The sequence below is a fragment of the Artemia sp. Qi Xiang Cuo genome, chromosome 11 (assembly GCF_049724085.1).
Source record: "Artemia sp. Qi Xiang Cuo chromosome 11, ASM4972408v1, whole genome shotgun sequence".
Taxonomy (NCBI): domain Eukaryota; kingdom Metazoa; phylum Arthropoda; class Branchiopoda; order Anostraca; family Artemiidae; genus Artemia; species Artemia sp. Qi Xiang Cuo.
The window spans coordinates 18,309,887-18,325,032 of record NC_142804.1 but is presented as its reverse complement, the minus strand read 5'-3'; the positions used below and the strand labels follow the sequence as shown (position 1 = coordinate 18,325,032).

Below are 15,146 nucleotides of genomic sequence, written 5' to 3'. Positions count from 1 at the left end.
AATTGGACACGAGTATGATTGTAGAAGAAACAAATATTACCAAGCGATATGAGTTTTCGCTGTAGTTATTTTTCCTGCGAGTTTTTTTTTTACTTGACTGAACCATCTAAATTATTTTTCATCCAAAAGGCCATTCAAAATATACGCGGATATAAGCTTCTAGAGAACGCCCTGACAGACTTTCGTAATAACTGGAATTTTTATGCACTAAAATACTTTCTAATAAACATGTTTTCTAATAAAAATACTTTCTAATAATGATAATGCAAGATTTATTTATTTATAATTATCCAGTAATTTTGCAGGTTTAACAAAAAATCATGTCTAAAAGACAACAAAAGCTAAACTTCAAAACAAAGAACATGTTTCCTTTGAGAATTGAAAAGAAATAAAACTCATTATTGCAAAAATGGCGAAGAGAAGTACTGCTGCTGCTGCTGACGACGGAAGCTCCTGGAAGAAAAAAGAAGTGACATCAACAGGGCCAGATTAAGGGACTCAAGGCCCTTAATTGGGTTTTCATTAGTTTTTATATGATTGGTGACCAAAATAATAGCGCAATACTAGCGACAGCCTAGGGACGATTCTAATTTTTTCATAAAATAATACTGACCATTGTTCATATAGCTCTTAACTTGGCTATAAAGCCATACCTAAAGGCCACACCATGTCACGGTTTTTATGACTAATATTGTGGAAGCGTTCGCTGTAATCAAATTTAGAATATAATATGTTGAACACAATCTTTCTGCTTCTGTGATGGTAAGGGAAAAACAAAAGAAATTTTACATATTAAAAATATACTACTTTTATTTATTTTTTTATAATATTTTACCATTAAATTGTTGGAGTTAAGGGTATTTTTAACTGCATTTTTACGACAAGCTTTCGAAAAAATCTGCAAAAATTTGGAATACTGGTTCATTGTTGCACCAGTTGTAAAATAACAATTTTAGAACAGCACACTCCAGCAATTTGGATAGAATAAAGAAGAAAGTGACAATCAACAGGGATCACATTAAGGATCTCTATGCTAATAAAAGACCTCCTTAGATGAGACATCATTTATTATAAAAGATTATAATTTTTTATAATCTTTTACCATTAAATTGTTGGAGGGGGGGGGGGTTAAAGGTTTTCTTTAACTGCATTTTTACGACAAGCTTTCCAAAAAATCTGCAAAAATTTGGAATACTGGTTCATTGTTGCACCAGTTGTAAAATAACAATTTTAGAACAGCCCACTCCAGCAATTTGGATAGAATAAAGAAGAAAGTGACAATCAACAGGGATCACATTAAGGATCTCTATGCTAATAAAAGACCTCCTTAGATGAGACATCATTTATTATAAAAGATTATAATTTTTTATAATCTTTTACCATTAAATTGTTGGAGGGGGGGGGGGTTAAAGGTTTTCTTTAACTGCATTTTTACGACAAGCTTTCCAAAAAATCTGCAAAAATTTGGAATACTGGTTCATTGTTGCACCAGTTGTAAAATAACAATTTTAGAACAGCCCACTCCAGCAATTTGGATAGAATAAAGAAGAAAGTGATAATCAACAGGGATCACATTAAGGATCTCTATGCTAATAAAAGACCTCCTTAGATGAGACATCATTTATTATAAAAGATTATGATTTTTTATAATCTTTCACCATTAAATTGTTGGAACGGGGGGGGGGGTTAAGGTTTTTTTTTACTGCATTTTTACGACAAGCTTTCGAAAAAATCTGCAAAAATTTGAAATACTGGTTCATTGTTGCACCAGGGAAAAAATAAAAAATTTTAGAACAGCACACTTCAGCAATTTAGATAGAATAAAAAAGAAAGTGACAATACACAGGGCCACATTAAGGATATCTATGCTAATAAAAGATCTCCTTAGATGAGACATCATTTATGAAAACATAGAAGTAAGCATGTAAGCTAGGGAGACACTATTTTCGACCCGGAGTAAGGCCTCTTTGGTAAAATATACGACTTTAAGTTTCTCCCTCTTCTTTAATAAAAGGTCCAAATGCGGTTACTCTTTGCTTATTTAATTGTCATATTACTTGATTAATGTAGAGTTAGATATTATGTCAAATAAATTTTCCGATAGCACAAATATTTGAAGCACTTATTAGAAAAATAAATAGTAATAAAAACTATGACCAGAACCCTACAGCTAGGTAGTCTTTATGCAGCAGTCTATACTAGCCTATTGAGTTAGTAGTACTAACGGCAAAGGTTTTAAAGACTTGAAGTGGGCATAACTTTAGGGGAAAACCCTGCATAAATAATATTTATCCAGACCGTTACTATGCTTTTTTTGTTTTGTTTTTTACGCCATAATTGTTTCATATCAAGAAAGTTCTGTCACCTGCCGTTGTCAAGTTTTTCGTAAGCTTATTGTGAATAAGCTGACTATGTTTGACTTATGATTTTTATTTGTCTGTAATATCTCAGCTTACTTATGATGCTCCTTGTCACTTTCGGATATTTGACTTGTCCCATATCCGAAAGTATCCGGGGGGATCCATGATTTTTTTTTTAGCGGGGGGGGCCCATAATAGGTTACTCCGATAAACTTCCGAACAAAGAAATACCAGCAATTTAAAGGGAACCTCGACGATTATACGTCGTAGATTGTGGAAATGGTCGTAAATTTAATCTGAAATCTGTTGATTGATTAAAGTTCTAATAAATCTGTTGAAATTAAAATGATGTAAAAATATTGATACAAAAAATAGTAAGTTGTAAAAATCACCCCACAATAAAAAAATAAGAGCTGTTCCATCATCTACAAAAAATATGATATTTAACATTTTCTGCATAGTTTTTAGCCTTTGTACTTCTGACCACTATGGCAAGTGAGTTAAGCTTTGTATTGTCAAAAAAAAAATTGGTCTTGAACCATATTTTGGAGTATGCATTCTTTGTAGCTATTTGAGGTCAAACCCTTTGGCATGTCACCTAACTATATGGCGTTGCATAGTAATTATGAATGGTAATGAAGAATAGGAAATGAGGATTAAGATACAATCATTTACGCGTAAAAGATTAAACTTTAAATACTACTTTGTTTAAAAGTGTAACAAGAAACATAGAACAAAGAGATAACAAAGAGAGAAGAAACATAGAACAAAGAGATGGAAATACATAGAATACATTCAAAACGACGGTTTTAAGCATAGGCAATCAAGCATTAACTAATCACTATTTTTTTTAAAAATAGAGTTTTAATAAACAGTGTCAACTTTGACGAAATTTCAAAAATTTACTAATCAAAATTTCACCCTTCATAACAATGTAGCATATCTTTCCGCTTTATAAAGTTCGATATATTTTGCTTAAATTATAGAATTCACAATTTTATAAGAAAAAGTCAATTTTTTTATTTCTACTGCCGTCATATTTATTTATTACACGGTGGATGTCTACCTCAAAATTTCGATGAACATTTATAATGGCTAGTTCTGTCAGTATAGAGTACTGTCAGTATAGAGCTCTTCGTAAGTATTTCCTCTTCTATTCATCCTAAAATATAATAGAGACGAAAATCGTCAGAAATATATAAACTCTAATAAAGATGCATGTAGGTATGCGCTTCAAATTAAGTATATACGTTCCTTCACATTGAAAACGTAAGACTTTACGTTACGTTTAGTCCTAAGGTTGTTACGTTTCATCTTACGGGTCTTACGTTTATGTTCCTTCACATCGAAAGTCTTCCCTTCACACTGCAACGTCAATTTTTAGCGCTACCCATGCAAAAAAGTGGTTTCCCTTGTTGTGTAAGGAAGGGGGCTGTGATTTCTTTTTTCTAGGTTTTTGACCATACTGACTCCATCCGTATACTTTTCATTTTGATCTGATGCCATTTTAGAGGGGCTTCAGGCTTTTTTTTAACCTCTTGAAGTGAACACTGGCAAAAGAAAAGGACACTGCATTGCAGTTTCCAAATTTATCTAAATATGTTTATTTTTTTTCTTTAGTTTCAGTTTCGTGGCAGGCATGTCTTCTTACACATTTTTAATGGATTTATGTCAAAAAGCATCTCTTTACATTGTTTTTCACAATATCCCATATAATTAAGACACCTAATTATAGCTATTAGATTTTTTTTTCAAAGAAATCTAGAACCAGTTACTACATTTCAAAACAAAGCCATAGAAATGTCAAAAGTATTTTCTTATATCACGTTTTTACTCTGGTACTAGTGTTACTATTATTAATTATTCATACTGCTGGAATATTTATTTTTTTTAGACCTACTAGACATTTTTTCATATAATTTAATGCTTACCTTAAATAGAGAAAAAAAGCTTTATTAAGTTCGTCTATAAAACTAAAAATACACTGAATGATTAAAGTATTTTTTAACTGCCTTCATGATCTCCATCTGCAACTCTAATTTTGAGTCATCCGGTTCTTTATTCAGATGAGATAACAGTGATTGTAGAAAGTACTACTCCAGATCATGCTGTTCATTGCTGTTTTTTTTTGTCAATTGCTTGCTGTTCCTTCAGGTCTGTTTGATCTCTAGACCCTGTCTTTGTTCTATTATGAGTTTTATTTTGGCTTCTTGATGCATATATTTATTGTCTACTAGAAGCTTGAGAACTTTGGATATCTGTTTGATTGTTAATGAGAATTTCTTCACTGAGGGTAATAAAATCACCATCATCCACTTCAGCATAGTTATATTGTGGGCACCCCCTGCACACTCTGAATAAATGTCCACTGATATATTCTCATCTTGAACAGTGTTCCCTTTTGTCTTATGGTTCCTTTCAATTATATGTTCAGAAAGTAAGTTCATTCTTTGTACAAAATTTTGGTCTTCTGGCTTTAAGCTTATACTAGCACCAGATCCACTTGTAGATCTCCCTTTTTTCTTTAGGTAGACATAGTGGTCTCTCAGGTTCTCAAGCTCCCTTCTTTCCATAAGCTCATTAACTAGAAAAAAACACAATGATTACTAAATTTTTCAATTTTTAAACTTTAAACATACTCATTTTATAGCCCAATTTTTATTGCAGCTTATTCATAAAATATATTGTGGTGATTTAGTTAATTTTTCTCCTCAATAGCACGAACTCCATAGCTAATTAATTCTATGGAGCAACAAAAAAAGAATTTTTGAACCACAGAAAGTCAAAGATCACTTAGAAAAGAAGTAAAATTTACTGTGCCTTAAATCAAATCTATTGAAAAAAGTACTTCACCTACACCCAATTATACAACATTTTTTAGGGTTCTAACTGAATTAATCTCATTTCTTTACTACTATAATACCTCAATGCACAAATACTCAATAGACCCTACTGTATTTCCATTTGCTTATCAAAGTTGAGTGTCACTTAAAACATGTTGGTGATGGGCCAAAATACCATGCATATTCAGTGTCCTGATTTGAAGCTTTAAAATACAATACAATTTGTTGTGTTTGTATCAAATTTTAAGGTTTCTTTGGGTCCAACTAAAGTCAGTCAAAATCAACTTTTACTTGAAGACCATATCCACACTCAGGTGTTTGGGGAAATGATGACATTGTATTTACTATTCTCTTTTTTTTCTTTATTTCAAAGTTCATGTTTTTCTATGACATTTTCCTTCCTTTCTGACAAAGTTCTTAAAGATCACACATTACATGGATATAATGACCAAATATTATTTCCAACTATGTCATTCAAATCTTTTTACTAAATGGTTTTATCCTTCATTTAAATTCTTAGCAATGTTTGGTAGTTGATATATCTATCTGTGTCAATAAATCCATACAAATATATTTCAACACCACTTGAAATATTGCTGTAGCCTACTGTGAGTATGCTGTCTGTTCTAAATTCCATAAATATAATTTTCACATGTTGGAAATGTAAATAAAGTGTTGGTGTAAAAAAATTATTTAAAATATATAGCTTATTGCTTATGTTATAAACCAAAGTTTGTAAATCATTGATGTTTGTTATATTTTTGTACTTATTCCAATAAAAACTTAGGTAATATTGTATTTTTATCATTTTGAGAAAAAACAAATAGCCTTAAATAGCCCATAGTGAACCCAATCATGGGGAATGGCAATACAATGCAAGGTAGCATTACAGATCAGCAGCTTTGTAGGAGAAAATGGCTTAATAAACTTAAAAATATACCATTAGATTCCTTGTTTTATGATCTTTTCCTGTATCACATGTGTTTCTGACAGTGCACCTTATCTTCCCTAATGGTCCTGGATATATCCCTAAGATAGCCTATATAAAACTTCTAAATTGCCAAAGAAATTAACTTAGTCTTTATTTTTTCTCAATGATCCTAAATCTTTTTCATTATAGAGGATGTTGAGAAGCAAGATCAAACTATACATTTAAATGTACCAAAGAAGGTTAGTTCCTAATCTAAATTTATTCTTGCTTCAACCTCATAAAGAATATTTTTAATCCTGAGTTAAGTTACAAAACTAATGTCCTTAACATCATTTTAAATGATTAACTGTACCACAAAAGGTTTTATTTTAACCTCAAACCCAAAAAGAATTTAAAAAAACTAGCAATATTTATCAAAGTATAGCCTATCCTAGCCTAGGCCCACAAATCAAGACAGTCTATACTTACTACTTTCTTTCCTGCTGATGAAATACTTGGCTCAGACTTTCCAAAGAATTTAGTTTAAATTGCTTGTCCTTGAAAACAGGGTACTTTGAGCTATATAGCCTTTTCCAGCTTCTGCAAACTCAAATATTTTCTCATCTAAGTTCCATTTTGCTAAAACGTAAACGTAAGAAGTTGAAATACTTTCAACTTCTTCCGTCAGACCTCTAGCATTGCGTTTGGACTTACGGTTACGTTAACGTAAGGTCTTACGGAGGGTTATGAGTCTTACGGAAGGCTTACGGAGGTCAGTGTGAAGGGGAGAACGGAAAGCCAAAATTCAATGGGAAGGAACCTTATGAGTCAAAATACTCTTTAAAAAATAAATGATTATGTATTATTTTTGTATTTGATAGTTATAGATTGCTGATTTAGATTCTCAGGGCTTCAAGCTGTGGTTGAATTTTAATTAAATTTTTCTTAAATCTTGAAATTTTCAGACATTCAATTCAAACGTCATTCAAACGTCAACGTCATGTTATTCTTGACATGTCTGTTGAGCACAAAAATAAGAATTTGAAACTCGGCTCAGGTTGAGCATTCAGTAAAAGAATTGTCCGGTAAAAATTTTTGTTTATAGACAACTAATTGTGGAAATATGATTGGATGGCATGTACCAAAATAAGCATAAAAATCCTCAGCGGAATATATAGCACTATATACAATTTTATGGACAAATATATGCAGCATATATACATTAACATAAGTATATTTTGTGACTGACTGGTATTGAGAAGGTGAGACATTCTGAAATAATATTCTAGTTGCATTTCGTTTCTGTGGTTAACTTAAGTGATGTGAATTTCCACTTTTCCAATATTTCATAAGTAAATGTTTAGCAAAAATTGATGTCATTCCACTGCTTCAAACTTAATTAAATAATAAGTTTTTCAGCCCCATTGTGATAGCATAATCCTGAAGTATCATTTCGACAGCCTAAAGAAGTCTGGATTTTAAGTTTCCCTCCTTGTTATTACGAAATGAAGATTTTCACCTCCCAGTTGGCTTTTGTGGTAACAAGGACAGATTCTCTTGATGAAATTAAATTTAATTAATATTTTTTTAAGTGGTATGCGTCATCTGAAAGATCTAAAAGAGTCCACACTAAGTAGCTGAAACTTCATTTCAAACTTGTTTGAAAAAAGGAACATGTTTAATAATTAAAAACTTAATAATAACTCAAGTATTAAAAACATGATTAGAAAGAGTGGATTAGTAACTAGATGTTTGAAATAATTGAGCAGAGACGGCGATCGAGATTACGAGGAGATATGACACTCTACAGACAGCTCAACAAACTACGCAAGTCCTTGCTTCACAGGGACAAGAAAGACTTCATTGCGGGTAAGGCCGCTGAACTCGAGCAAGCTGCCCAAAAGAAAGACATAGGCGCAACATTCAAGATCCTGCGCGAGCTGACTGGCCAACATGCCATTGCGTCCAAAAGCCTGAAAGCAGCGAATGGAGAAACTATATACGATCAGTCTCAATGTGTTGGTCTCTGGGCGAAACACTTTAATAAGCTGCTAAACTCGGATCCGCCCAACTATATTGACCCAGGGCTTGTTGCCGCTGCTGCAGAAGCTACCCCTGCCCCGACGGCGCCGAATTTTCTCCTGAGGAGATTACATTGGCAGTGAGAAAACTAAAAATCAATAAAGCAGCTGGCACCTGTGGCATCGCTCCAGAGCTACTCACTACGGGTGGTCCTGCAATGATACTTTGGCTGGAGATGGTGTTCAGCGTAATCTGGCGCACTGAAGTTATACCGTCAGACTGGAAGAAAGAAATCATCGGGCCAGTGTTTAAGCGCAAGGGCAACAAGACGGATGCAGCAACTACTGTGGTATCACCCTACTCTTTGTTCCTGGAAAGCTGTTTGTAATGTTCCTGTTGAAACGTACAATAAGTTTCCTACATGCTTTGCGCCGCCCCCAACAAGCCGGATTCATGTGAGGAAGGTCGACAAATGAACAGATTCATACGGTTAGATATATCGTTGAGAAGACACTGGAATTCAACAAGAAAGCTTACATAGCTTTTATTGACTTTCGTTCTGCCTTTGACACTGTTGACAGACAGTCCCTTTGGCTAATCCTGAAAGCTCCGGACCTTCCAACAAAGATAGTCAGCCTTTTTAAAGAACTCTACAGCAGCACAGAAAGCGCCGTCCTTGTTAAAGGGAAGCTTTCTTCTTCCTTCCCCATCAACAATGTTGTACGGTAAGGATGTGCTGCTGCACCTGAGCTGTTTTAACTGCGTCATCGACCACATCTTGAACCAGACACACCGTGTCCACCCTATTGGCATAAGTTATGCCGGGAGGACTTTGTTCGATGTTGACTTTGCCGACGATGTAACCGTCCTTAGCGAAAATCTCGACCAACTTAAGTCTGCGCTCGAGACGCTCTCCTCCACTGCCTCCGGAGTTGGGCTGCAAATCAATTGGAAGAAAACGAATAGCATGCCCTTAAAAAATGCCGCATCGATATCACCCTTAACTGTTGCGATCAACGGCCAAGCTGTCGACGTGGTAAGGCAGTTCACTTATCTCGGATCAATTATATCATCAAATGGCAGACTTGACGCCGAAATCTCAGCCAGATCAGCCAAGGCAAACTCTGTATTCGGACGGCTCCTGAGAGCAGTCTTCCACAAACCGCGAATCAGTCACCTTACAAAAGCCCGTATCTACAACGCCACAGTCTCAAGCATTATGCTGTACTCTTCTGAGACATGGCCAATAACCCAGACACAGCTAAGAAAGGTCGATGCCATCCAAAATAGACACCTGCGTCGAGTTGAAGGCTTCAAATAGTATGACAAGATCCGCAATACTGAGATCCTGAGGACTTTTAAGTTAGCGAATCTAGTAGAAGCTCGTTCTCTTAGATGGTGCAGCCACTTACTCCGCCTCCCGCCAACTACCCCTGCAAGAATCATATCGGACTTCATCCCTCGATTGTCTGGAAACGTCCTCGAAGGAGGCCGTGCACCAGATGGGCTGATGTTATAAATCAACGCCTCTTCAACCGCAACATTGACCCAAATAAGCCCTTGGACAGGGCTGCTTGGAGAAGACTGACAGCGCTGTCAACCAATTCCCTCTACGCTGGCGACCCTGCTGAGCAAGAGCGTTAAGTCAAGTAAGTCAAAGTATTAAAAACCAATTACAAAAAATACTTTAAATTGTTACATCGTTCCAACCCCAACCGGAGCAAGCAGTCCAAATCCCAAATCCGCCACTACGTTAGGGGGACGCGCGCCCCCACCTGAATCCGCCCCTGATATGGGAAGAAGAACGTGCACAGAAAATATCATTATTTTTTCCGTTTTTTAGACTACAAAAAAAACTTTGGACAAAAAATAATGTGCTACATCATGATTAGATCTGACATGAATAAAATTCACATAGCTATCAAGTCTCAATTGACTGGTAAAGGACAGGGTAATATGAACCAAGTAATACTATATATAGTTATATTATAGATGAGGGAAAGTTAGATTTTAAATTAGGATTTTAATTAGTTTATGTAGAAATTTAAATTCGGTAGATAGCATCATATAAAAAAAACAAGACACGAACCTTGGGATTCTTGTAAAAAAAAGACAAATTAAGCTAAGACAAATTAAATTTGAGTATTTAACACTAAAAAAGAACGAACAGTTTCTGTTTGAAGTTTAGAACTGTATTAACAAATACAAATCCTTAGGGTAATGTCCCTGTGGAAAACCGCCTATAAGTGTAAAAGAACATGGTTTTGACTTTATATATCACTAAACTAGATACCGAAAGTAAGATATCAATGTTAGACCCCCCCCCCCTCCAAAAAAATGCTGAAAACTTAGTGTTTCGCTAAGAGAAGCTTGACGTTTTGGGAAGCAGATAGCTCTCTGATAAGACAGTGCCGTTGTAAAGATGGTGTACCGGTAACAGGTAGATGCTTTGGAATTGGTCCATATAGAGAAAGCACAGACGTTATATTTAAATATGGGAGCCACATGGGCCATGCGAAAATCAGACATCATAACGAAAACATTAAGAAAAATAACACCTAACGAAAATAAACAATTCACACCCCACTAAGCAAGGCCGTATCAAGCCCGACACGAATTTCTGTCCGACACGTAAAATTGTAAAAAAAATGCATATAAACTTTATGCGTTTTTTTGTAACCCCCCACCTCGAACAGATATCCTGAATACGGTCCAGCCACTATGTATATATAACCTAATAACCTAACTTGTCTCACTCGTCTCTCCTTATCCTGCTGATCCTCCACCCTCCAAAAACTATATATAGCTGTAGGTGGTGGAAATTTTTGAGAGTAATTGCCAACTGAATATTAGGAATTTAAGAAGTACAGCTGTGTAGGGAGATATTATATGTTTTATTTAGTCCAAAAATCTATGCAAACACCCTATTTATCCCGATTTTATTCAACAAAGCAATTGGTTGCCACTGATGAAGATATACTTCCTTGTTTAAACATAAATTTTTTTTTAATTTGTAAAATTTATTAGAATTCTTAGAAAAAAAACTATTAAATGATTCATCTAATCTATCAAAATAAACAAGTATGAGATTCACTACCGTTCTTACGAAATTTCTCCCTACACAGCCATTCTTCCTAAATTCCTAAAAACCTGACAAAATCTTTTCCATGTTTCCACCATCGATACCCTTCTTCTTACTCAAATCCCAAAACTTTCATCCATCAAATCCTTAAAGTCCTTAAAATGCACATAGAGTGCTCTAAATTTTCATTATACCCATAAATCAGGCAAAAATATGGACCCCTCCGTGACCCCCAAATGTTTCTTCTTTCTCCAAGTGGCATATAACTACCGAAATTATCGAAGAAGTCTTTCTTACCGAATGCCACCAGCTGAATCGGTTGTGCTAGTCACGGATCCTCTTTGACCTCGAGTACTGTAGCCTGGAGTGACAGGATCAGCGTTGTCTACTACTATAAACTGCGCCCAGTAATCGGGTGGGAGCGTCAGCAATTTTTCCATCACCTTAAAAATAAGATAAATAATTAGTACCAAGGAAAAGTAGTATTCTGCTCATAAACAAAATAAAAACACAAAACAACAATCGACACCACGGCTCGACGGTCTAAAAAATACAGCTGAGGGGGGGGGGCACATTATCTAAAGGCTATTTTATAAACCACTCACAAAAGGTTGAAACATTAAAGCCCTAAAAAAACGCTAGGCCCTAAAAATTGTTTAAACAAAACTTGCTAACCCTCCTCCCACTAGGAAAAGAAATAAAAATTAAAATTTACGCCAAAAAATTTCACCAAAAATATTTATTTTCGCAAGAAATGATAAAAATGCTGAGCAATCATAATACGGAAAGCAAGGTGTTGTATTTGCCCTAAGTTATCGCCGTACCTCCCTCAGATCTTTATGTCAAACATCGATATGTACAATTTGAAAAATTGCTTGTAGAATTAGAAAACTGCTTGTGGAAAAGAAATAATAAAATAAAATTTCATCAAAATACATTCAAAATAAACGTCTGGAGATCGAAATGAGAATAGCTGCTGATATTACTTGGCAGTGTTTTAAACCTTAACACAGTAACGAAGAGGAATTAAGTTTTTTTTAAGTTTTCTGGTGCTAGGTATATTTTTAGAATTCCTAAAGCTGGAATATTAATAATCCAGCACAACCTTTAGAAACTTTGATGTGTCTATAAACACTTATTTTTTTGCCCTTTTTCTTTTATGTATATGGTTACACCTAGACAACTCAATTCTCAAAAGGATCAGAAAAATGTTGAGTTGAAAATCGATGTGGGATGGTATATATTTATTATTATTATAAAAAAAAAATTTGGTCCTTCGATTTTGAAAATTCTTTTCTAATCTTCCTGTTTTTTCTCAAGTCCGTAGCCTACTATTTTCTTTCGCTCACAATATTCTTTCGCACTGATAACACATTGATTGTGTAAGCAAACTAATGGCAATATATTCCTCTCTAAATTCGTTGACACCAAGCCCCTTTCTTTAGTTTCTTTCTTCAAATTTTGTAATACTTCATCAGTTTTGCTTTGGATCTTTCACAAACGGATTTTTAGCTTGTAACTTATGACCTTTTATTACAGAACCACCGTGTTAATTTGTTTGGTACTAGTTGGTAAGAGGTGAGATCGTTACTAGAATAAGTTGTTCTTGCAACAAGACATCACAAAATGTTTAAATTTTACATTGAAATTAAAAGGAGAGCGCACAATTCCAAATTTATTTTATAATTTTTAACCTATATAAATTACATTTTTTTTCTCCAACGTATTAATACACCAGACTGGTGCAACAAAAGAAATTTTCAGAAATAAACTAAGACAAAGACTATTACCGGATACCTTTATTTAATATGGGTGACCCGCAAAAAATACTTATTCAGAAGGTTTTAAAAAAACCTTCAATAAACGCTTAAGATTCAAAACATAAAAAGCTAGGCTAATATTGGTGTATGGGAAGCGGGAGAGTTGAGTATTGAAGAGTGATGGAGACTGGATGTGTTATTATTTTTTTTTACTATTTTTATTTATCTATTATTATTTTTAAATAAGTAACATATTTTTTTTAGTTATTTTTTCTTAAATATAAGTTATAATTTTGTTTTATCTATAATATAATTAATCAAATAGTTGAGGTTTTTCAAATAGTTGAGTTAATAGGTAAGTAGCTACGTGGACTTTATTCAATTATTCGTGAATGTGAAAATCAAAACTTGGACTTAAAAAAAACTTATGAACTAATTACTTCTCTTCTTTTTTCAAAACAGAAAAAATTGGGAAAATCATAGCACAAAATTGCACAGATTTACTTACATTCTTCAATTTTTTCGTTTGGCCTAAAAGTTGTGCAGGCAGTGGGTCTGGTTGAGAGTATCCAACTATTGTCTGACCAAAAACCATCGCTAAATTTTCTATAGGCATCTGACAAGCCGGCGACTCGGCAACACTGACAGAAGTAAACATGAAATAAAAGTTCAGTCGAAAGAATATTAAATTTTCAGAAAAACAAACCTTGAGGTAGCATGGCGTATATAGGAATAGTTTGACCTACAAATTCCCGTTATAGTTGAATTTTTAGGCAAAGGTAATGACGCATATTCCTTCTCATTAATTTTCAACCCCTCAAGAACCCATCCTAGGCACATACAGAATGACGGTGGTGCCATCAGGCAAATGCTCTCTATCCCAAAATCTTGCGATAATCATTGGCCCTTTTTGAGGAATTGTAATATGGGTATTGTCTGGATCATTAAAAGTGAACAACCTAAAAATGTGCTTTTTGGAGGATTTTCCCCCTCTTGAAAAAAATTTCCCAAATATACCCCCCCCCCCCAAAAGGTAGATACAGAGCAGAATCTTAGGATCGGGGGCAATGTGACAAGGGCGCCAATAATTGACCAAATCGACACGTTTATTTGAAAAAAGAGCAAAAACAGAAAAAAAGCAACTGAGGGGTGCATAAAAATATGGAGGGGCACGGTCATCCCCCTGGATCCGCCCCTGCCTCCCCATAGCTGTAACAAGGTTCTTATATGAATAGTAAATTCCACAGATTCCTTTTGTGGTTGACATTTAGGAGAATAAGGCAAAGGCAAATATGCAAGTGCCAAACCAAATAATCCAGTGAAGCTTGACAAAAAAAAGAAGAAAACTGAAAGAAGTTTTTTTTGTTAGTAAAATTATTTTAATTTGTTGAAGTGTTTGTAATATAAGCAGTCTCGTGTGGATAATTTTCTTGATTTCTCCTCCTTCTTGGGCTTACTGTTAATTTCAAATACAAATGTGAACTTGTAGGGCGGGGCCATAAGGAATACTAGTGCCACAAAGTACATACACGCGTTACGCCTAACTTAAATTTCCTGAAAATTATTTTTGTAACCATTATGATTTTGGTGAAAAAAAAATAAATAAATAAATAAATTAGCATCTTGTGCTGCTATGCATCGGAACAAGGTAATGCTATGATTTTTTTTTTTAATCCCCCTGAAAAAAACTGAGATTCGGAGGAAGTAATCTAAAAAAAGGTAAAACGAAAAAGGAAAGTAGAAAGCAAATGAAAAAAAAGGAAAAATAATTGACGATATACTCGAAATCGAAGACTCAGAACTGAACGAAAATACAATGCATTATCAGATAAAATAGTTTTATATCTCAAAGTTAGTCAGTTTTTAATGTTTATTATTGAAGTTGGAACAGTTCTTTATTCTGCTACCGCTGTTACGGCAACTTGTTGCCGACTAAGACCACTTGAGACTAGCAAAACTACGTAAATTATTTTGTATTACATCGAAAAAGAGAAAAATTTAATACTGACATAAATACTGACGAAATTAAATTTCATAATAAACTGAAATTGGCAGCTAAGAACTAGAATTTTTGAAAAACATGTAATATTTCTTACAAAATATAAAATGCACACTAAAAAATTGAAAGTTTCCGAGTGATAAGAAAATTGATGAGGCCGTTTATCATGT

The 15,146-nt window shown here is 34.3% G+C and overlaps 1 protein-coding gene across 1 annotated transcript in view; it reads right to left on the bottom strand.

Moving 5' to 3' along the window:
• Positions 1-266: 266 nt before the first annotated feature.
• LOC148946719 (rac GTPase-activating protein 1-like) overlaps positions 267-15,146 on the bottom strand; it is an 87,433-nt gene continuing 72,553 nt past the window's right edge. The window contains exons 11-13 of the mRNA XM_089096403.1: positions 13,486-13,618; positions 11,515-11,660; positions 267-453 (exon numbers count right to left, since the gene is read on the bottom strand). Coding sequence (XP_088952529.1) covers positions 399-453; positions 11,515-11,660; positions 13,486-13,618 — 334 coding nt within the window. The 3' untranslated portion in view covers positions 267-398. The remainder of the gene's footprint in view (positions 454-11,514; positions 11,661-13,485; positions 13,619-15,146) is intronic.